At 47.3% G+C, this 22272-nt stretch overlaps 1 protein-coding gene across 1 annotated transcript in view; it reads left to right on the forward strand.

The window, feature by feature from the left end:
• LOC135046821 (phospholipid-transporting ATPase IK-like) overlaps positions 1-22272 on the forward strand; it is a 1701102-nt gene that overhangs the window by 820824 nt on the left and 858006 nt on the right. The window contains exons 11-13 of the mRNA XM_063955407.1: positions 2810-2898; positions 2979-3169; positions 10736-10944. Coding sequence (XP_063811477.1) covers positions 2810-2898; positions 2979-3169; positions 10736-10944 — 489 coding nt within the window. The remainder of the gene's footprint in view (positions 1-2809; positions 2899-2978; positions 3170-10735; positions 10945-22272) is intronic.

A 22272-nucleotide genomic window follows, 5' to 3' on the forward strand; every position in this document is an offset into this window, starting at 1 on the left:
ATCGGTCTCACCGAGCCGTCCGGCTTCGGTACCACAACAGTGTGGAATAATACCCTGTTCCCTGTTGCAGGAGGGGTACCGTGTTATCACCTGCTGGGAATACAGCTTGTGAATGGCTTCCAAAACAGTCTCCCTGTCAGAAGGAGACATTGGTAAAGCCGACTTTAGGAAACGGCGAGGGGGAGACGTCTCGAATTCTAATTTGTACCCCTGAGATATCACCTGAAGGATCCAGGGGTCTACTTGCGAGTGAGCCCACTGCGCGCTGAAATTCATTGAGACGGGCCCCCCACCGTGCCTGATTCTGCTTGTAAAGCCCCAGCGTCATACTGAGGGCTTGGCAGAGGCGGGAGAGGGTTTCTGTTCCTGGGAACTGGCTGATTTCTGCAGCCTTTTTCCTCTCCCTCTGTCACGGGGCAGAAATGAGGAATCTTTTGCCCGCTTGTCCACGAAAAGACTGCGCCTGATAAAACGGCGTCTTCTCATGTTGAGAGGCGACCTGGGGTACAAACGTGGATTTCCCAGCTGTTGCCGTGGCCACCAGGTCTGAAAGACCGACCCCAAATAACTCCTCCTCCCTTTAATAAGGCAATACTTCCAAATGCCGTTTGGAATACGCATCACCTGACCACTGACGTGTCCATAACCCTCTACTGGTAGAAATGAACAACGCACTTAGACTTGATGCCAGTCGGCAAATATTCCGCTGTGCATCATGCATATATAGAAATGCATCTTTTAAATGCTCTATAGGCAATAATATACTGTCCCTATCTAGGGTATCAATATTTTCAGTCAGGGAATCCGACCACGCCAACCCAGCACTGCACATCCAGGCTGAGGCGATTGCTGGTCGCAGTATAACACCAGTATGTGTGTAAATACATTTTAGGATACCCTCCTGCTTTCTATCAGCAGGATCCTTAAGGGCGGCCATCTCAGGAGAGGGTAGAGCCCTTACAAGCGTGTGAGCGCTTTATCCCCCCTAGGGGGTGTTTCCCAACGCACCCTAACCTCTGGCGGGAAAGGATATAATGCCAAGAACATTTAGAAATTATCAGTTGTTATCGGGGAAAACCACGCATCATCACACACCTCATTTAATTTCTCAGATTCAGGAAAACTACAGGTAGTTTTTCCTCACCGAACATAATACCCCTTTTTGGTGGTACTCGTATTATCAGAAATGTGTAAAAACATTTTTCATTGCCTCAATCATGTAACGTGTGGCCCTACTGGAAGTCACATTTGTCTCTTCACCGTCGACACTGGAGTCAGTATCCGTGTCGGCGTCTATAACTGCCATCTGAGGTAACGGGCGCTTTAAAGCCCCTGACGGCCTATGAGACGTCTGGACAGGCACAAGCTGAGTAGCCGGCTGTCTCATGTCAACCACTGTCTTTTATACAGAGCTGACACTGTCATGTAATTCCTTCCAACAGTTCATCCACTCAGGTGTCGACCCCCTAGGGGGTGACATCACTATTACAGGCAATCTGCTCCGTCTCCACATCATTTTTCTCCTCATACATGTCGACACAAATGTACCGACATACAGCACACACACAGGGAATGCTCTGATAGAGGACAGGACCCCACTAGCCCTTTGGGGAGACAGAGGGAGAGTTTGCCAGCACACACCAGAGCGCTATATATATACAGGGATAACCTTATATAAGTGTTTTTCCCCTTATAGCTGCTGTTTTATTTAATACTGCGCGTAATTAGTGCCCCCCCTCTCTTTTTTAACCCTTTCTGTAGTGTAGTGACTGCAGGGGAGAGACAGGGAGCTTCCCTCCAACGGAGCTGTGAGGGAAAATGGCGCCAGTGTGCTGAGGAGATAGGCTCCGCCCCCTTATCGGCGGCCTTATCTCCCGTTTTTCTATGTATTTTGGCAGGGGTTAAATGCATCCATATAGCCCAGGAGCTATATGTGATGCATTCTTTTGCCATCCAAGGTGTTTATTATTGCGTCTCAGGGCGCTCCCCCCCAGCGCCCTGCACCCTCAGTGACCGGAGTGTGAAGTGTGCTGAGAGCAATGGCGCACAGCTGCAGTGCTGTGCGCTACCTTGTTGAAGACAGGACGTCTTCTGCCGCCGATTTTCCGGACCTCTTCTGCCTTCTGGCTCTGTAAGGGGGCCGGCGGCGCGGCTCTGGGACCCATCCAGGCTGGGCCTGTGATCGTCCCTCTGGAGCTAATGTCCAGTAGCCTAAGAAGCCCAATCCACTCTGCACGCAGGTGAGTTCGCTTCTTCTCCCCTTAGTCCCTCGATGCAGTGAGCCTGTTGCCAGCAGGTCTCACTGAAAATAAAAAACCTAAACTAAAACTTTCACTAAGAAGCTCAGGAGAGCCCCTAGTGTGCACCCTTCTCGTTCGGGCACAGAGATCTAACTGAGGCTTGGAGGAGGGTCATAGGGGGAGGAGCCAGTGCACACCACATAGTCCTAAAGCTTTCTTTAGATGTGCCCAGTCTCCTGCGGAGCCGCTATTCCCCATGGTCCTTACGGAGTCCCCAGCATCCACTTAGGACGTTAGAGAAAATGTATTAAATTTATTAAATCAATGGAGATTTGGCTTATATTTACTTCTCTCAATTTAAGGAGTGGTTAACCATGAAGAAATGGTAACCTATTTTGCACGCCTTACTGCTGTCCCACGTATCACTGTAACCCTTTGCTATTGTTAAGCGGCATTAAGCTGTTGGTGAGTGGGAGAAAACCTTTGTTTACAAGCAGGTTTGTCGTGATATGCAGTGTTGTCACTGCAGCACTGATCATATACTGTATTCAGCCTTATGTCTCTTTCAGGAGTTGACACCAAAATAATGAAAAATGCTGGTAAAGTAACAATGAAGAGGACAAATCTGGACAACATACTCAATAAATGTGTGCTCATAGTAAGTACTGTAACTTTATAATAATAGCATTTACATTACAGTATCTCTTGGTTCTAATGAGCTCTTTTTATGGTTCACAGATCGTGTTAATATTAGTTTCTGTGTCGTTTGGATTGGCTGTTGGAGCTGGTGTCTGGAACACATTGATTATGGGAAAGGTTTACTACATACCTGGTTCTGGTCAGCTGCAATCCCCTACTGTTGGATTTTATATGTTTTGGGGATACTTCACTACTATGAGCACACTTGTACCTTTTGTTCTTTACATCTCGTGAGTGAAACAATCAGCTATTTCAAATAACTACCTTTATTTTATACAAGTTATACAACTAGTAATTATATGGTCATTCTGTGATGTCAATTAAAATTGTTATTACACAATTTTGCAATAATGTTGAGTGGGTTAATATGTATTTTAGCAATTAGAAAACCAATTATAAATATGAATTTTTATGAAAGATTTCCAAGAGCAGAAAATATATAAAGGTTGTCTTTTTGCCGATTACGTATTTCTTACACTAGTTGATAAAACCAATGATAAAATTGGTCAACCAAAATCTGCTACCATATATGGGTATTACTGAAGTTAAACCTGGAATTTATTCTTACCGTGATCATTAGTTCAAATGATATCCTCAAACTGAAAAAAAATTACATTTTAACATCAGATTTATTTAAGTGTAGAGTCATAAATCCAGAAGGCATATACTTGTTTTACATTGTTCTGTGTCATTTCATATAAAATAATAAGGTTTGGTATTCACACTGAGCCTCTGACCCAGGTTATTGCCAAGGCAAGCTGGAATGACCCAGGTCCTGGCTCGGTGTGAATGGGTCGACCTAGCTCATACATCCCGGTTCCGAGTACTGGATTGTGACCATAGTTATTCCTGGGTACAACCCGGGTCGGCTGCAGAGTGAAAGGCAGGCCCGGATCATACCAAAAGGCTCCTGATTAGCAGGATAGCATCCTGTAATAACTGTCAAGTCCCGGGACCATCCAGGTGGTGTGACAGGAGTAAGCAGTCTGAAGACCCGGGTTGGAACCGGGGGTTGAGTGTGAAAGGGCCATTAGTCAGTCCTATGTATTATTATTGCAAAAGATGTATTCTTTCATTTAAGTGGAGTACCATGCCTAAAATATAATAAATTACTGTACATTTAAAAATTGCTGCTATAATTCCTCAAACTCTTCCTTGAAATTGTCAGCAATGCTCTGTCACAACTGAGGGCCTGAGCTGACGGTAGGCAGCCTCAGTTGTAGGGGCTGAGGTGTAGTGGAACCTGGGAGGTTGTATCAGACCCCTAGACATGTAAGTTACACGTAGAAGAATTGCCCGAAGGCGTGACCACGACAACCAGAATAAAAGTCAATGATGTTTATTAAGACATACTCCGTATCACAGCAGCAATAAAAGGAAAACATAAAATCAGCAGAGAAATAATACAGTTCCTGGGTACTACAGGAGGGCAAGGGCCACAGGGCTCTGGTAGTATGAGACAGTTCTTATTATCTTCTAGTTGGAAAGTCCTTACCAGGCCCGACTGTAGCAATGGAGATAGCCCAGGATCGTACCAGCTGGTGTTCCAGGAACAGCTGGGCTGCTGTGGGTAAAATGGCTGCTGTGGGTACTGGCTGGAACCAGACTGATGTTAGCACGGAGTGGATTGCTGGATGGAACCAGCCAAATAATAAATGAAGCTTGAGAGCGATGAAATATGATGGATATATGGAGCTTGAGAGCGGTGAAATAATAGTACCGGTGGTGAGAGGTAATCTGCAGAAATGATACCGGCACTTTAAGAAAAGCTGAACTCTGCTGGAAGCTAGGCTGGAAGCAGGTAATTCTGTAACTGGAAACAGATGAGTCCCAGAGGACTGGAGAGTCAGGCTGCACCGCAGATGGTAAACTGGAGCGGGTCTCTTTAGTGGAAGTTTGGAGATGGTAACTGGAACCTGGAAAACAACCACAGGAGAGAGAGACAAACTGGAACTAGGTTTGACAACCAAAGCACTGACGCCTTCCTTGCTCAGGCACAGAATACTTATACCTGCAGCAAGGAAGGGATTGGCTAGGCAATTATGCAGATTACAATGGTAACAACAGATTGGTGGAAATGAACTGGTGACAGAATCCAACATGGCTGCGCCCATGCAGACACTTGGAGGGAAGATTGGTTTGTAATCCATGTGGGAACTTTAACAGTAAACAGGAGACGCCAGACTGATGAGTGCACATTTGAACCACACAGGCAACAGCGGAGGCCGCGGCTGACGTAAGCGCCACTCTGACATCCTGCATGCAGAAACTCAGGGACGGCGGCGGAGGCCGCGGGAGACGCCATTCAGGATGTAACATGGCGCCGCTGTGACAGCGTCTCAGAGTGACAGGAGAGGAGGCAGGAATGTGGACATCAGAATAACAGATGGGATCCGGTCCTGGAGCACTGAGCCAGCCTTAGAAGGCATCTGAAAGGTAAGTAATGGCGTCCAGATACCCGGATCGTGACATGCTCGTCACAGTGGTGATGATTCAAAGGTGGTACTGCGCCTGTATGCTAATACTTCACCTGATGGGTGTGCTATTGAGATGCCACAGGCTGTGGTGCAAATCTGCCATTGTGCATACAAGACTTATGTGCCTTCTGGGGGTGTGGGGAGATGACAGGGGATGACAGCACATGCATGGTTACTGCCAGAAAACGCAGATTGTAATTGCATGTAGATCCATGCAATTTCAATTTGCATTTCTGGGTGGTGATAAGAGGGGTGGCAGGTATGTCGTGGGCAAGTCTAAAGACTCAGTTTCACAGGCACTGGCAGTTATGGACCCACAGACATTCTGCTCTTGACCATAGGAACGGGCAGTGTCCAATGGCACTGCCGATGGTCAACTTATGTGCCATTGGACACATGACCTTTTCATTTCCAACTCCCTGCACCTACTAGCCATTACTTAAACCTGGAATACTCCCTCTGACACTACTTCTCCTGCTGCTCTCTCTGCCAGGGGACTCGCATTCACACATGCACCCCGACCTGGGGGTCGCCATTGCGGTGGTGTTGTTGGGGTCCTTTTACCTTCTAGTTACTCCTACCAACTCATAGCACCAGAACCATCCCATACATTCTCTACATTTGAGGTCCATGCTATATGCCTCTTCCAACCAGTCCATCTTAAAGTAGCTGTCATTTACCGCCCCCCTGGCATTGCCTCCAAATCACATCAACAACTTTGCTTCCTGGCTTCCTCACTTCCTCTCTTCAGACATTCTCTCCATTATCCTAGGCAATTTCAACATCCCTATCGATACCCCCACACAATCCCCTGCATCTAAACTCCTTAACCTCACCTCTTCACTTGGTCTCTCCCAGTGGACCTCCTCACCCTCCCATGTTCATGGAAGCTCACAGGATCTGGTCTTCACTCACCGTTGTGATATTTATTATTTTTCCAACTCCCCATTTCCCCTCTCTGACCACCACCTACTCTCCTTTAACCTATCTCTCTCTGTTTCCCCATCTCTACCTCCTAAGGCTACCATCACTAAGCGTAACATTGAAGCTATTGACATCACATTCCTTTCCTCCCTGTTTGACTCACTTCTCTCTCCTATTCTCTCTCTCTCATGCCCTGAACAAGCCACTTCCATATACAATGCATCCCTTACTTCTGCTTTTGACTCGGTTGCACCACCAACCACTATTCACCCTCACAAATTAACACCTCAACCCTGGCACACCAATTGCACCAGATATCTGCAAAAATGCTCACGCACTGCTGAGCGACACTGGTGGAAATCACGCTCTAAGGCAGACTTCCTCCATTTCAAACTTATCTTCTCATCCTTCAGTGTTGCCCTTTTTCTTGCTAAACAGTCATAATTCAAGGACCTCATCTCCTCCCAGTCTTTTAACCCCCAGTGACTCTTTGCCATCCTCTACTGACTCACTCCTCTCCCCACCTCCACCTTGTCTCCCTTCCTCACTCTCTGCTCTTGACTTGGCCACTTACTTCACATCCAAAGCTGACTCCATACGTCAGTACATCACATCACACCATCAGAAATCAGCCTCCTCCCATCCCTTACCACCCCTCCCCATCCCTCTCACCAACTCTGACATCTTTCTCCCGTGCATCAGGTGAGGAAGTCATGGCCCTCATTCGTTCCTGTCCCCTCACCACCTCGCCACTTGACCCAATCCCCTCCCGCCTCCTCCGCTACTTGTCTCCTTCTGCCTGTTCCCATCTTTCGCACCTTCTCAATCTCTCCCTCTCATCAGGCACTTTCCCCTCTGCCTTCAAGCATGCACTCATCTCTCCTATTCTTAAAAAATATACCCTTGATCCAAACACTCTCTCCAACTACATGACCCATCTCTCTTCTTCCTTTTGCCTCCAAACTCCTTGAGCGTATTGTCTACAAATGCCTTACTTCCTTTCTTTCCTCACACTCACTGCTTGACCCATTCCAGTCTGGCTTCCATCCTCTCCACTCAGCTGAAACTGCCCTTACAAAAGTCTGCAACGACCTCCATGCTGCTATATCTAAGGGCCACTACTCTCTACTTATTCTTTTTGTTTCTGCTGCTTTTGACATTGTGGACCACCCTCTCCTACTGCAAATCCTTCACTCCATTGGTATGCGTGATAATGCCCTCTCTTGGCTGTCTTCCTACCTCTCTGACCGTTCATTCTCTGTCTCCTCTCATGACTCCACCTTTCCCTCACTTCCACTAACTGTAGGGGTACCCCAAGGTTGTGTCCTTGGTCCTATTCTTTTCTTGCTCTATACATCCTCAACAGGTAAGCTCATTAGTTCTTTTGATTTCCAATATCATCTCTATGCTGATGACACTCAAATCTATCTTTCCTCTCTGCTATCTCTGTTTGGATGTCCCAGTGCTTTCTTAAACTTAACATGTCGAAGACCGAGCTGATCATCTTCCCTCCCTCCCGCATAAACTCACCTCCTACAATCTCATTATCTATTAATTGCACTACTATCTCCTCTAGCCCCCAAGTGCGCTGCCTTGGAGTAATCCTTGACTCCTCCCTCTCCTTCAAACCACACATTCAGCACCTCTTACAAACCTGCTGTTTTCATCGAAAAATATTTCCAGGATCAGACCCTTTCTGACCCAGGATGCTACTAACAACCTTATCCACTCACTGGTCAACTCCAGACTGGACTACTGTAATCTCCTCCTGACTGGTATTCCTGACAAATACCTCTCCCCACTCCAATCTATCTTCAGTGCTGCTGCCCGGCTCATTTTCCTCACCAAACACACTACATCCACCTCTCCTCTCTTACAAGACCTTTACTGGCTCCCCTTCCCTTTCAGAATCCATTTCAAGCTTCTCACACTCACTTACAAAGCCCTCACCCACTCCTCTCCCATCTACATCTCTGACCTCATCTCCCTTTACACTCCCACCCGTCCTCTTCGCTCTGCTAATGCACGCCGACTCTCCTACCTACTGATTACTTCCTCCCACTCCTACCTCCAAGATTTTTCACGTGCTGCTCCATTTCTCTGGAATTCCCTACGTCTCCCCCTCAGACTCTCCACCTCTCTACAAATCTTCAAACGGGACCTCAAGACCCACTTCTTCACCAAACCCAGCCAAATCTCATCCTAACCCTTTGTTCCACACTATGTACCCTGTCTTTGTCACCCCTGTCTGTCTACCCCTCCCCTTTAGAATATAAGCTCTCACGAGTAGGGCCCTCTTCCCTCATGTACTTATCGTTTTTCTTACTTTAATAATCTTCAACTGCACCAAATCCAGCAGGATTCTGCCACCTGATACTTATTCCAGTGTCATCTGCTGATGTAGCTATGTTTATTTACCCTGTACTTGTCCTATATTGTATTCAACTGTAAGTTACTGTTTTCCTGTTTTGATTATTTGTTTATGTACTCTGTAATTGGGTGCTGCTGAACCCTTGTGGTGCCATATAAATAAAGAATAATAATAATAATAATAATAATAATAATAATAATAATAATAATATGCAGAGAGAAATGGTTTCTGTGTGTTCACATCTGAATCATCCCCAGTGTCTGTAAGAAGAGACAATTGTGTGATTACCATTAGACAGCTGGATCGCCTCAGCCCACCCCCGCACCCCTACCATTCCCACCCCTCCCACTATACTTGCCCCTGCTATATATGCCCACCCATTGCTATGGTGGAGTAGCTCTCACTGTGAATGATGGAGACGGACAAACCACCATTGATTATTATATAGATTCTTTATTTTGCCCTTTAGAATATTCTTGATGCCTGAATTATGGACAAAACATGTAATACTTGTATTTGTGCTTATACAGTACTATATGCTTTACCCAAAGCTCACTGCACTGTAACCATTATAAACTGACTTTTTGGAGCTTAGCCCTTCCCCCGGATAACTAAAACTGTCATTAGCTTGTGTTAGCCATTGTAGACTATATGTTACACTATCAAATGCATGGTAATTTAGGGGGTCATTCTGAGTTGATCACACATAGCAACTTTTTGCTGCCCGTGCGATCAACTAGACGCCGCCTATGGGTGAGTGTACTTCTGCATAGCAGGGTTGCGAATGCTTGTGCAGCCCTGCTATGCAAAAAAAGTTTACTGTAAAAGAAGACCAGGGTAAGAGTTACAGTACTTACCCTGTGCAATCGATCCAGCGATGCAGGTCCCGGAATTTACGTCAGACATGCTCCCTCCAATCGCCTGGACACGCCTGCTTTGTACTCACCACTCCCAGAAAACGGTGAGTTGCCGCCCGGCTCCACCTTCCTCCTGTCAATCTTCTTGCGGGCGCCGCTGCGAACGCTCTGTTCGCTAGCGGCGTTGATGCCTGGAGACGGCCGTCACCAGGCAACAATGCGCTTGCGCAATGCGGCTGCCACGCATACGCAGTTCCGACCCCATCGCACGGCTGCAAAGAAGCGCAACGTGTGATCACGTCGGAATGACCATCTTAGTTCGTTCCGAAGCTGGAAGTAAATTGCTAGCACCAGCACTTAATTTCTTGGCCTAACTAGCAAGGGCTTTTATCAGAGCACAGGTACTGGTATCTCCCCAGTGCATACTTGCCTACCTGACCCTCTCCATGAGGGAGAAAATGCTCTGTTCCTGGACTTTCCTGGTAATGTATGATTGCCATCACCTGTGGTGAAACACCTTTCTTATCAATGAACTAGCTCACCACAGGTGATGGCAATCATACATTACCAGGAAAGTCCAGGAACAGAGTATTTTCTCCCTCATGGAGAGGGTCAGGTAGGCAAGTATGCCCCAGTGATACATGGTCACTAAATATGCGGTGATGAGGAATGCTAATTTTCGGGGCACTGATGCATTTTTTATAAACAGACCCCTATTTTTTAGTGCTAAATATGTTTTACATTCTGAATATTGTTTTAGTGAAGCTTCATATGTGTTGTACTGTATACAAATGTTACTGTTTAAGATATTGATTAACACATTTTCTCACATACTTATGGGTGGATTTACTAAAGCTTTTAAAACAGACAAGTGGAGGTTGTTGCCCATAGCATCCAATCAGATTTTACTTATCTCTCGGTTGCATTACAGAAAATAATAGAATCTGATTGGTTGCTATGGGCAACACTTCCATTTGTCAGGTTTAGAAGATGTAGTAAATCTACCCCTAAATGCTTGTCTTACCAGGTGTTTTTTTGTGAATAACTATCTCTTTGGAGAAATACTCGTTCCAATTAGTAGGTGAACATCTGAATTCCCCTTTTCCTTTTTTTATAGGACAAGGAACATTTTTGATAAGCGGTACTATGTTTTATATCTTTCTGCAGGCTGGATTCCATTCATGTGATCCACAATGTTTTCATCAGCCAAGACTTGGAAATGTATCACTCGGAATCGGATTCACCAGCCCAGGCACGAGGCAACAGCCTCTGTGACATGTTGGCACAGATAGATTACATCTTCACAGACAAGACAGGCACACTGACTCAAAATGTCATGATGTTCAAAAAATGCTGTATTGGGCAGAGAGTTTTTGGTAAGTTCATCTACAAGAAAAATATAGATTTATTTATCTGCCACCTGCTGTGAATCTGAATGGGCTTCCCCTACAGATGTGATTCTACTCAGTCATTATTACTTACTTTTAAACACACTGTACAGTACTGCTTTTGTCTACCTCTCTAAAAGCTATCTGTCATTTGCAGAAAACTGACCTTTTTTCACCACTTAAGCATACCTCCCAACATGACATGACATGACAGAATGCTCTGCTCCTGGACTTCCCCCTCAATTTAGGATTGCCATCACCTGTGCTGAAACACCTTTCTTATCCATTAACATGTTGAATACAGGTGCAGACAATCATAAATAAAGAAAACAGTCCAGAACCAGAGCATTGTGTCCCTCCTGGAGAGGGTCATGTAGGGAGGTATGCTTAAGTGCATACTTGCCTATCTGACCCTCTCCATGAGGGAGAAAATGCTCTGTTCCTGGACTTTCCTGGTAATGTATGATTGCCATCACCTGTGGTGAAACACCTTTCTTAGCAATTAACTAGCTCACCACAGGTGATGGCAATCATACATTACCAGGAAAGTCCAGGAACAGAGCATTTTCTCCCTCATGGAGAGGGTCAGGTAGGCAAGTATGCTTAAGTGGTGAATATTTTTCTTCTTCAGGGTCCATAGGCTACACAGGATTACCATGGGGATTGGGTGGTTTGGAATGAACCGGGCACCAAACAGTCGCAGCAGAGGCCGAACTACCGCCAGTGCAACCAGTGCGTTGCACTGGGGCCCGCCACTGTCCAGGGGCCCAAAGCATGTAATGAGTCAAACTGACTCATTACATGCCGCTGTGTGCTGCGGGCAACCGCCGCCCGCAGCACACAGGAGAGGAGCGCAGCTGCCACGGGGGGAAGGAGGAGGAGGGAGGTGGAGGAGGGAGCCACAGCAGCGCTGTGTTATTGGTTGAGGCGCTGCTGCTGCTGCTGTCCCTCTGCTTCACCATAGGCTGTCTTCTGACGCTGTGAAGCGGAGAACAGCCTATGGTGAAGGACTGGGACAGCAGCAGCAGCGCCTCCACCAATAACACAGCGCTGCTGCGGCTCCCTCCTCCACCTCCCTCCTACTCCTTCTCTCCTGCCCGGGAATCGGGATCTCTGCCAGAAGCTGCACCGAGGAGCCTGAGTCAGTAAGTATAATCCTTTCTTTCTTTCTTTTCATCCATTCATTCATTCATTCATTTTTTTTTTCTTTCTTTCTTTCTTTCTTTCTTTCTTTCTTTCTTTCTTTCTTTCTTTCTTTCTTTCTTTCTTTCTTTCTTCCTTAATGTGTAAAAAGGGGGAAGCTGTCTGCCGTAATGTTTAAAAACGGGGGACGCTGTTAGCCGTAATGTGTAAAAAGGGGGAATCTGCCTGCCGTAATGTGTAAAAAAGGGACGCTGTCTGCCGGAATGTGTAAAAAAGGGGAAGCTGTCTGCCGTAATGTGTAAAAAGGGCACGCTGTCTGCCGTAATGTGTAAAAAGGGGGACGCTGTCTGCCGGAATGTGTAAAAAGGGCATGCTGTCTGCCGTAATGTGTAAAAAGGGCACGCTGTCTGCCGTAATGTGTAAAAAGGGGAATCTCTCCGCCTTAAGGTGTAAAAGGGTCTCTACCTGGTGTAGTGGTGCTACTGTGTGGCGTAATTTGAATAATGGAGACTACTGTGCACCATTATTTGAATTGGTATTATTTTGTGGCCACACCCCTTCCCCACGAAGCCACGCCCATATGTATTTTTGCGCGCGCCTAAGGCGCGCACTGCCCCTGGTTTACATGCAGGGGTGGGGCTCCGATGCCATTTCTTGCACACAGTGCTAAAATGTCTCGTTACGGCACTGTTGCTAGGTATCCATTTCTCTGGCCCTGAGCAGGTCCCCATCACCAGATCCTCTCCAGGGGTGAGGGGGTGGACTTGGATGGAATGAGGGGGGGGGGGCAAAGCATTTTGTCGCACCTGAGCCCACCGCTCGCTAGTTCCGCCACTGAGTCGCAGAATGCATTGGGTACTCTTCACCTATAATTCCTCCCCAGACCCAGTCCATTCAGTTTTGTTTTGGTGCCGGCAGCAGCTGGACGCACATTTTTTACAGGAGACTGATGTTGCAGCCTGAGTGCGATGGAAGAACTGTTGCTGCAGCTCCCTCACTCCCACTGGCGCTGTGACACTAGCAATGAGGTCCAATGTTTCAGTGGGCACCGGTAAAGCATATGCTAGAAATCGCTTTTCCAGTCCCAGGACCTCAGCCGGACATTTCAGAAAGGTAAGTGGTAATTCAAAGCCTGCAGAGTTGGAGACACTCTGGAGGCGCTGATTGCGGAAACCCATTTCGCTCATGTCTTCCGCTAGACCACCAGGGCATGGGTGTAGTATGGTATGCCGGCTGCCGGGCTCCCGGCGACCAGCATATCGGCGCCGGTAGCCCGCCCGCCGGCATACAGACAGTGTGGCGTCGCAAAGGAGCCCCTTGCGGGCTCGCTGCACTCGCCAAGCTGCGGGCACGGTGGCGCGCTCACGCTATTTATTCTCCCTCCAGGGGGGTCATGGACCCCCACGTGGGAGAATAGCTGTCAGTATGCCGGGTGTCGGGATCCCGGCACCGGTATACTGTGCACCGGGATCCCGACATTCGGCATACTGAAGACCACCCCCAGGGCATATATATATACTACCAAGGGGATGCTTGTAAGTTGGTGGCCCTGGGGGAGGGGGGTATATCAGCATAGGAGAGGTAAGCTCTTCCCATTAGCACCTCTACCAGCCTAGGGCATGTTTCTTTGAGAGTTTTTCTGCTTTGCATGGGCTGTAAAAATGCTACCCTCCTCATCCTTGACCTTCACCATTGAGACTCTCAGTTAGAACTGGCTTCAGAGGTCTCAGGAGGTCAGATCCACTCTCCCTATATATCTTTCCCCCGGGGACTGTTATACAGCACTTATCCTACCAACCTTTGAGGTTTGCATAGTAGAGTTAGTGCCCAGTGTTATATGCATTGTATGTGACTTGTTGCTAGCCACTGCTGTTTGTGTTCAAACTCTGCTGTTATTATTATTACATCCCTGTTTTTCACCTCCCATACCCATACCAGGTGTTAAGGGTTATGTTATACCTCACATTTTACTTGTAATTTGTGAGTGGTGTCATATTTGCATATTATTATTATAGTTACACTCTGTATGTGTGTTTAACTACTGTATGTCCAAAGGCAAGGCCTCTAAGAACAAGGTGAAGTCTGGTGGTCCTGTTCCGGTGTCTTGCAGGACCTGCTCAGACAAGTTAGACTTGCAGGATTTTGTGCAAGGTGGTCTCTGTTTGAGGTGTTATGCTCCTGCATCAGTCCTAGAACCACCATGGGTGGATTCGTTGCCTCAGGTTATGACTCGGTTAGTAGAATACTTGCCTGTGCCTACTCTGACTCTATAACAGGGGTTACCTCAACAATCTCAGGCTTCGTTATTGCCCCTCCACGCGCAACCTCCTTGGGTGGACATGTCTTCACAGTCTGTCTAGAGCAGTGATCTCCAACCCGTAGCTCGCGAGCTACCGGTAGCTTGCTGTAGTATTTTTGGTAGCTCATAGAGCGCACGGGCTTGGGCAGTCACTGGCACTCCTCCTCCCTTCATTTTTAATATGGTGCCAGCCGTCAGCCAATCAGAGCTCATGGACCAGCAGTGGCGGCACTGGATTGGCTGCCGGACCGCGAGTTTTGATTGGCCCACTTACCGGCACCATATTTTAAATGCCCCCCGCCAGAGACTCTGTCACCCTCACCGCAGCTGCTCTCCAAACTTCACAGGAGAGGCACGTGCTGCGCTCTCCTCCTCTTCCGTCCCTCATACAGGAGGGGCAGCACCGGCGGCAGTAGAAGAAGCCTGCAATGGTTAGCACTGTGTGGCATTTTATCTGGCGCTGCGGGGGACATTTTATCTGGTGCTGCGTGGGGGCATTTTAAATGGCACTGCGAGGGGAATTGTATCTGGCACTGTTGGGGGGCATTATTTGTGTATCTGGCACTGCTGGGAGGCATTATTTGAATATCTGGCATTGCTGAGGGGCATTATTTGTGTATCTGGCACTACGCGGAGGGGGGCATTACTTGTAGTTGTGAGACCACACCCACTTTTGTAGGAACGCACGCACATTGGGGGGGGAGAGGGTAGCTCCTTCAGAGGTTTTATTTTCCAAAAGTAGCTCACACCCCAATTAAGGTTGGAGACCACTGGTCTAAAGTCTAGCTCAGACGTCAGTTGCCTTTAAAGATATGTTACAGAGCGACAGACCAGGGGCTGCTAAAGCATCCAGACAAGTTACACCCTCATCTCAGTCACCCAGACCTCGGAATCTGAGACTTATTTTGATCAGGAGGAAGACTTGTCCAGAATAGCGTACTAGGGTGGATATTCCTGCCTCAGTCAGGGCAGTCAAGGCTATACTTGACATGGGGGGGGAAGTACCAGCTTCTAGGCCTAAGGGTCCTATCTTTAAATAACAAATGGTCATTAAGCAGGAGTTCCCTCAGTCAGATCAGCTCACAGAGCTCATGCGTGAGGCCTGGAGTACTCCAAACAAGAATCTTCAGTTAACAAAAAAGCTGGCTTCTATATATGCTCTCCCAGTGGGAGAATGTACGAAGTGGGAGATTCCTTCATCTGTGGCTCAGCTAGTGAAAAGCTGTACATTTCCTAAACCTTCTACCACCTCTCTTAAGGCTGCAAAACGATAGGAAAATAGAGATTTTTTTTCTATCAGGCGGGTGCTATTACTTGTCCAGCGGCTACTTTCTGGGTAGCAAAAGCCACTGAGGGCTGCGTAGATGTACTGGAGGGCAGTCTCTCTGCGGAGGCTACCCGTGTACAGCTCTCATATATTTCTCTTATTAAAGAGGCAGCCTCATATATTGGGGAAGCAATCTTTGATACAATAATATTTATTTCCAAGGCATCAGCAACATTGGTGGGTGGACTTTGATTCCAAGAAAGCATTGGAATCATTGCCTTTTACAGGATAGATTTTGTTTGGCACTGGGCTACACAAAATGGTAGCCACTGTAGCAGCTTCCAAAACAGCCTTCCTGCCTTCGGCTGCAGCTTCCAAAATCCAAAGCATCAATCTTTGGCTGCCATATGTCTGGCTTCTTAACCGGATGACAAACCTTCTGCCAGACCTTCATCCTGGGCCTCCTTCTGGGAGACCCCAGAGTGGGAGACCGACTTCTTCACTTTGCAGTTACCTGGTATCCGACTACCACAGACACCTGGGTGCAGGAAGTGGTCTCTCAACAAGTTTGTTCGAGTGCCCAGGTTTGGCATGGAAACCCTTCATTCCATTGTCCTGGCATTGGAACCTGGGGATTTTATGGCTTCCCTGGGCATTCAGTATGCATTCCTTCATGTACATATCAAAGCCACCCATTAGCATTACCTCAGGTTTGCCATTCTTTATCAGCATTATCAGTTTCAGGTGCTGCTATTCGGATTCTCTACATCCCTCGGGTCTTTACCAAGATGATGGCAGTCATGGCTGCACATCTCAGGCATCAGGGAGTCCGGATTTTCTACTACCTAGATGACCTACTGATCCTAGCTCGGTCTCCAGAGGGTCTGCAACAGTATCTCTGTTTGACCATTGCCTGTCTGCAGATGCACAGTTGGATTATCAACTGGAAGAAATGCTCCCTGGCTGCGTCTCAAAGAATATTACTTTACATCTAGGAGACATCCTAGATATAATAGGTTCAGAGGATCTTTCTGCTGGCAGACAAAATAGTGGTTTTCCAGTCTCATCCGCACAGTTTTCTTCAACACCAGTGTCCATAAACTCAGCCATGCAGGTCCTGGGGTCCACAATCCTTGCAGGGACATTGGACAGTCCTTGAGAGTTGCCTGTCCATCAACATACTGGAACTCAGGGCAGTGTTCAGGATACTCAGTTGGGCGCAGGACCTTCTTTAGGGTCAGCCAGTGTAGGTCTAATCCGACAATGCGACTACAGACGTTTACCTCAACCATCAGGGAGGCACGCAAAGTTCAGCTGCCATGAGAGAGGTGATGCACATTCTCATGTGGGTAGAGCACCATCATCCAGCAATATCGGCAGTGTTCATCCTAGGAGTTTTCAATTGAAAAGTGGACGTCCTAAGTGGAATACCTAAGTTGACAAGACATACACTCTGAAGAGTGGGCTCTACAGCCAGAGGTCTATCAGGATTTATTGGATAGGTGGGGTCGTCCAGAAGTGGATATCATGGCATCACTCCACAACCACAAACTACCAGTATATAGGTCCAGGACATGTAAATGCTCTGGCTGTATGGCAGGACTTTAATCTGGTATACATCTTCCCTCCAACTTCACTTCTGCCGAGGGTGCTTTGCAAGTTCAAGCAGGAGGGAGGCACAATGCTTCTAGTAACTTCTGCAGGGTCTGTCACTCAACACCCTTCTCAGGATCTGTTAACACAGGGTCTGTGTCTACAGCAGGACCTCACTTGGCTGTCTTTGATGGCATGGCTCTTGAGACATCTCTTTAAAAATCAAAGGGCTTCTTGAGCTTGGTTGTCCAGACAATGTTTAAAGCATGCAAGCCTGCCTCATCAAAGATTTATTAAAGGATTTGGCACACTTATTTCCAGTAATGTTCACAGGAACTACAATCCTTCTACTTTCAGAATGGCAAGACTACTTGCTTTCCTTCAAGCAGGATTGGACTTAGGTCTTCGACTAGCATCCCTCAAGGCACAGGTATCTGCCCTGTCCACGTGGTTCCAGAGAAATATTGCTTCTCTTCCAGAAATCAGAACTTTCTTTCAAGGGATCTTCCACATTCAGCCTCCATTTGTCCATCCAGTGGGTCCGTGGGACTTGACTTCGGTTCTACAGGTGTTACAAGCAGCTCTGTTTAAACTATTGGACTCGCAGAGTTTCTGATTTAGCTGACTTTTTGTGTTGCTCTCCTTTTTTTATTTTTTATTCAGACAGAGCTGTCCTCAAAGGACTAAGGGCCCAATTAAGACCTGATTGCAAAAGCAAACTTTTTCTCTAATGGGCAAAACCATGTGCGGTGCAGGTGGGGCAGATATAACATGTGCAGAGAGATTTGGGTGGGGTGTGTTCAAACTGAAATCTAAATTGCAGTATAAAAATAAAGCAGCCATTATTTACCCTGCACAGAAACAAAGTAACCCACCAAATCTGCCCATTAGAGAAAGATTTTGCTTCTGCGATCAGGTCTGAGTTAGGCCCTATCTCTGAACACTTAAGGTGGTCTCCAAATTTAATCTTGTGGTTCCAGCCTTTCAATCTCCAAATCTTTCCACAAGTGATATATTGTTGGATGTGAGGGTGAGCACTTTAGACTTATGCGGAGTAAACTAAGTCTATCTGTAAATCTGATCCTCTTTTTGTTTTGTACAGTTTTCACAAAAGAGGATGGCCTGCTAGCAAGCAGACCTTGGCTCGATGGCTTCAAATGACCACTGCACAGGCATACATGGAAGTGGATCTACCTGTTCCTACGGTGCTCAAGGCTCATTCCATTCGGAATGTTGGGCATTTATGGCCGGCTAGTTGCATCTGCCGAACAGTTGTGCAGAGCAGCCGCGTGGTTGTCCGTCCATACTTTCCTGTTTCTTTTCATTCCATACCTTTGCTTCCCAGGATGCTGCATTTAAGCGACGGGTTTTCCGTTCTGTTCAGGAGCATCCCCTCCCTTAGGAAATACTGCTTTAGGACATCTCCATGTTAATCCTGTGGAGCCTATGGACCCTGAAGAAGAAAATAAGAGTTATGGTAGACTTACCATGGTTAGCTCTATTTCTTTGAGGTCAATACGCTCCTCAGCGCTCCCACCCTGATGCACCTGGCTTGTGGGTATTACTATTATTATATGGTCACTAGTTCTCCTCTTCAAATATCAGTGTATGTCTTGAGTGTTCCATTCTTCCTTCTCATCTGTCCTGCTGCCTTGGGCTTCTTTACTAAACTGAATGGCCTGGGGCTGGGGAGTGGTTATAAGTGAAGAGGACCTAGGTTGTCATTCCGAGTTGTTCGCTAGCTGCTTTCGGTCGCTGTGCAGCGATTAGGCAAAAAAAAAATGGCAATTCTACGCATTCGAATGCGGCGCAATGCGCATGCGCGACGTACTTTCACAACGGTCGTTGCAGTTTCACTCAAGGTCTAGCGACGCTTTTCAGTCGCACTGATGGCCGCAGAGTGATTGACAGGAAGTGGGTGTTTCTGGGAGGTAACTGGCTGTTTTCGGGGAGTGTGTGTAAAAACGCAGGCGTGTCACATACAAACGCAGGAGTGGCTGGGGAAACGTAGGCATGGCTGGCCGAACGCAGGGCGTGTTCATGACGCCAAAACAGGAACTAAACAGTCTGAAGTGATCGCAAGCTAGGAGTAGGTCTCGAGCTGCTCAGAAACTGCACAATCTTTTTTTGTAGCAGCGCTGCAATCCTTTCGTTCGCACTTCTGCTAAACTAAGATACACTCCCAGAGGGCGGTGGCTTAGCGTTTGCACAGCTGCTAAAAGCAGCTAGCGAGCGATCAACTCGGAATGAGGGCCCTAGTGCATTCTGAGACCGAAAAGCTTTAACTGTTTGGTGCTCGGTTCGTTCCAAACCACTTAAACCCCATGGTAATCTTGTGGAGCCTATGTACTTTGATGAAATAGCGTCAATCATGGTAAATGTACCATAACTCTTACTTTTCCAAAAAATGCTCACAAATTAGGCTAAGAACATCTATTTAAAATATATTCAATATGATTTTATTTAAAAAATAATATATTAAATAAATAGTAAGATATACAATTTTTTTAAGAAACATCGGTAAAACGTTGATTGTCAGAACATTGGGGGTCATTCCGAGTTGATTGCTCGCTGCCGTTTTTCACAGCATAGTGATCAGACTAAAAACTGGCTGTTCTGCGCATGCGTCAAGTAATTTCACACAAAACTAATCAATTTTACACAGGGGCAAGCAACGCTTTTCAGTCGCTCTACTGATCGGTGTGTGATTGACAGGAAGTGGGCGTTTCTGGGAGGAATCTGACCGTTTTGCGAGAGTGTGCTAAAAAACGCAGGTGTGTCAGGCTAAAAAGCAGGAGTGGCTGGAGAAACGGAGGAGTGGCTGGCCGAACGCAGGGCGTGTTTGTGAAGTCAAAGCAGGAATTAAACGGACTGATGTGATCGCAATCTAGGTGCAGGTCTGGAGCTACTCAAAAACTGCAGGAAAAGATTTTCGAGCCGTTCTGCTAATCTTTCGTTCGCTATTCTGCTAAGCTAAGATACACTCCCAGAGAGCGGCGGCCTAGCGTTTGCAATGCTGCTAAAAGCAGCTAGCGAGCGATCAACTCGGAATGAGGGCCATTGGCCCTCATTTCGAGTTGTTCGCTCTGTTAGGCGGCGGGGTCCGCTTGATGGTCTGCGCGGCCCGGCGCCTAGCAACTAGAGACGCCGTGCACGTACAGCCGCCGGCTCCCTAGCAACGCTAGACGCCGGGCGCGCTGAGCCGCACGGACCCTAGCAACGGGGACGCCACTGGCGGACCGCGTTCCCCGTTGCTAGGCTTTAGGAAATTAGATATTCACCTGCTCCTCTCTGGCCGTGCAGCAAGGCAGCTGCACGGCATTTATTCTAATCAGCCTTTAGCAGCTGATTGGAGGACTCCTTGTTAAATACACTCCCAGGGCTTCTCACAGACGCCGGTAATAGCTTCCTGCATGCTGCCTTTGTTTGCTGAGAGTCTGTTTCCAGTCCTGCTGTATCCGGTCATTCCAGTCCTCAGAAGTCCGGTATTCGGGAGTTGTCATCTCATCCCAAGAGGTCGTTTGGTTCCCTGGAGTCCTGACTGATCACCGTTTTATATCCAGTGGTGTTCGTGAGTTGCGGCTCTGCCGTGTGTTGCGGCTCAGCCGCTTTACCTTTTATATTTTGTGTTTGGAGCATTTGCGGAGGGTTCCGCTTCCACAAGTCCTCTCTGGTACTCGGCGGTGCCGGGTAGGAGAATTGGACAAGTGGATATTTTGGTTGTCCTTTTCCCTGGCGGTTTCTCCGCACATATTATAGTTTTGAGTTTGCTTAGCCCCTGGCCTGGTTGTTTAGTTAGAGGGCCTCTTGTTATCACCCTGTCTCGGGTTTCCCTTTGTCTCTCATTAAGACCGGGGGGCATCGAAGTTGGGCAGACATAATCCGCCCTTCAAACGCGGCTGCCAAGGGCTCAAGAAACCATAGTCTCGCAGGGGATTTCTGACAACACGGGTGAGACAACAGAGTTAGGGCGCCAGGGGCTATTTTCCTGTCCTGCTCCCTTCCCCAGCATTCCGTTCCAGTGCTCCGGTCCTTGCCATAAGATCTCCTCTGACCAGAGTGCTGGAATCATAACATTATTACCGGCCATACCAAAACTTAAAATTAAACGGGGTTTAATTTTTTCTCATTCAGTTTTGTGAGAGTTTATCGGCCTCATGAATCCAACAGGTTTAGGGCCAAATCCTGGTCTGCTCTTAGTCAGCCAGATTCAAGAACTTACTCAGATGGTTCAGGATCTTTCTCTTCGGGTGAAGTCGCAGGAAGATCTTTTGCGAGCTTCCCCAAGGGTAGTCCCTGAACCAAAGATGCATTTGCCTGACCGTTTTTCTGGTGATAGAAAAGAGTTTTTTAATTTTAAAGAATCCTGTAAACTTTATTTTCGTTTAAGACGACTTCCTCGGGTACTGAGTCTCAGCGGGTCGGGTTTATTATTTCTTTGCTCCAGGGGGATCCTCAGACCTGGGCATTTGGTTTAAGAGCAGAGGATCCGGCTTTGTTGTCAGTTGACGCTTTTTTTGAGTCTTTAGGGCTCTTGTATGATGACCCTGATAGAGAGGCGTCCGCTGAAAGTCAGTTGCGCGCTCTCAGACAGGGTAGAAATCCTGCGGAGGGTTATTGTACGGAGTTTCGCCGTTGGTCGAACGACTGTGGCTGGAATGACCCAGCCCTGCGCAGTCAGTTTCGCCTCGGCTTATCAGAGTCTATAAAAGACAGTCTCCTTCAGTACCCCGCTCCTGAGACTCTCGATAAACACATGGAGCTTTCTATTAAGATTGATCGTCGTCTCAGAGAGCGGAGGGCTGAAAAAGGAGCACCTGTAAGGTCAAGTCCGTGTGTATATTCCATTCCTGAAGACGTAGAGGAGCCCATGCAGATGGGTCTCTCCCGGCTGTCTCCTGAAGAAAGAGCCAGAAGGCAAAATTCTGGTCTTTGTCTGTACTGTGGGGGTAAGGGACATTTTGCTCGTAATTGTCCGAACAAGTCGGGAAACGCTTTGACCAGGTGAATTGTG

The sequence above is a fragment of the Pseudophryne corroboree genome, chromosome 1 (assembly GCF_028390025.1).
Source record: "Pseudophryne corroboree isolate aPseCor3 chromosome 1, aPseCor3.hap2, whole genome shotgun sequence".
Taxonomy (NCBI): Eukaryota; Metazoa; Chordata; class Amphibia; order Anura; family Myobatrachidae; genus Pseudophryne; species Pseudophryne corroboree.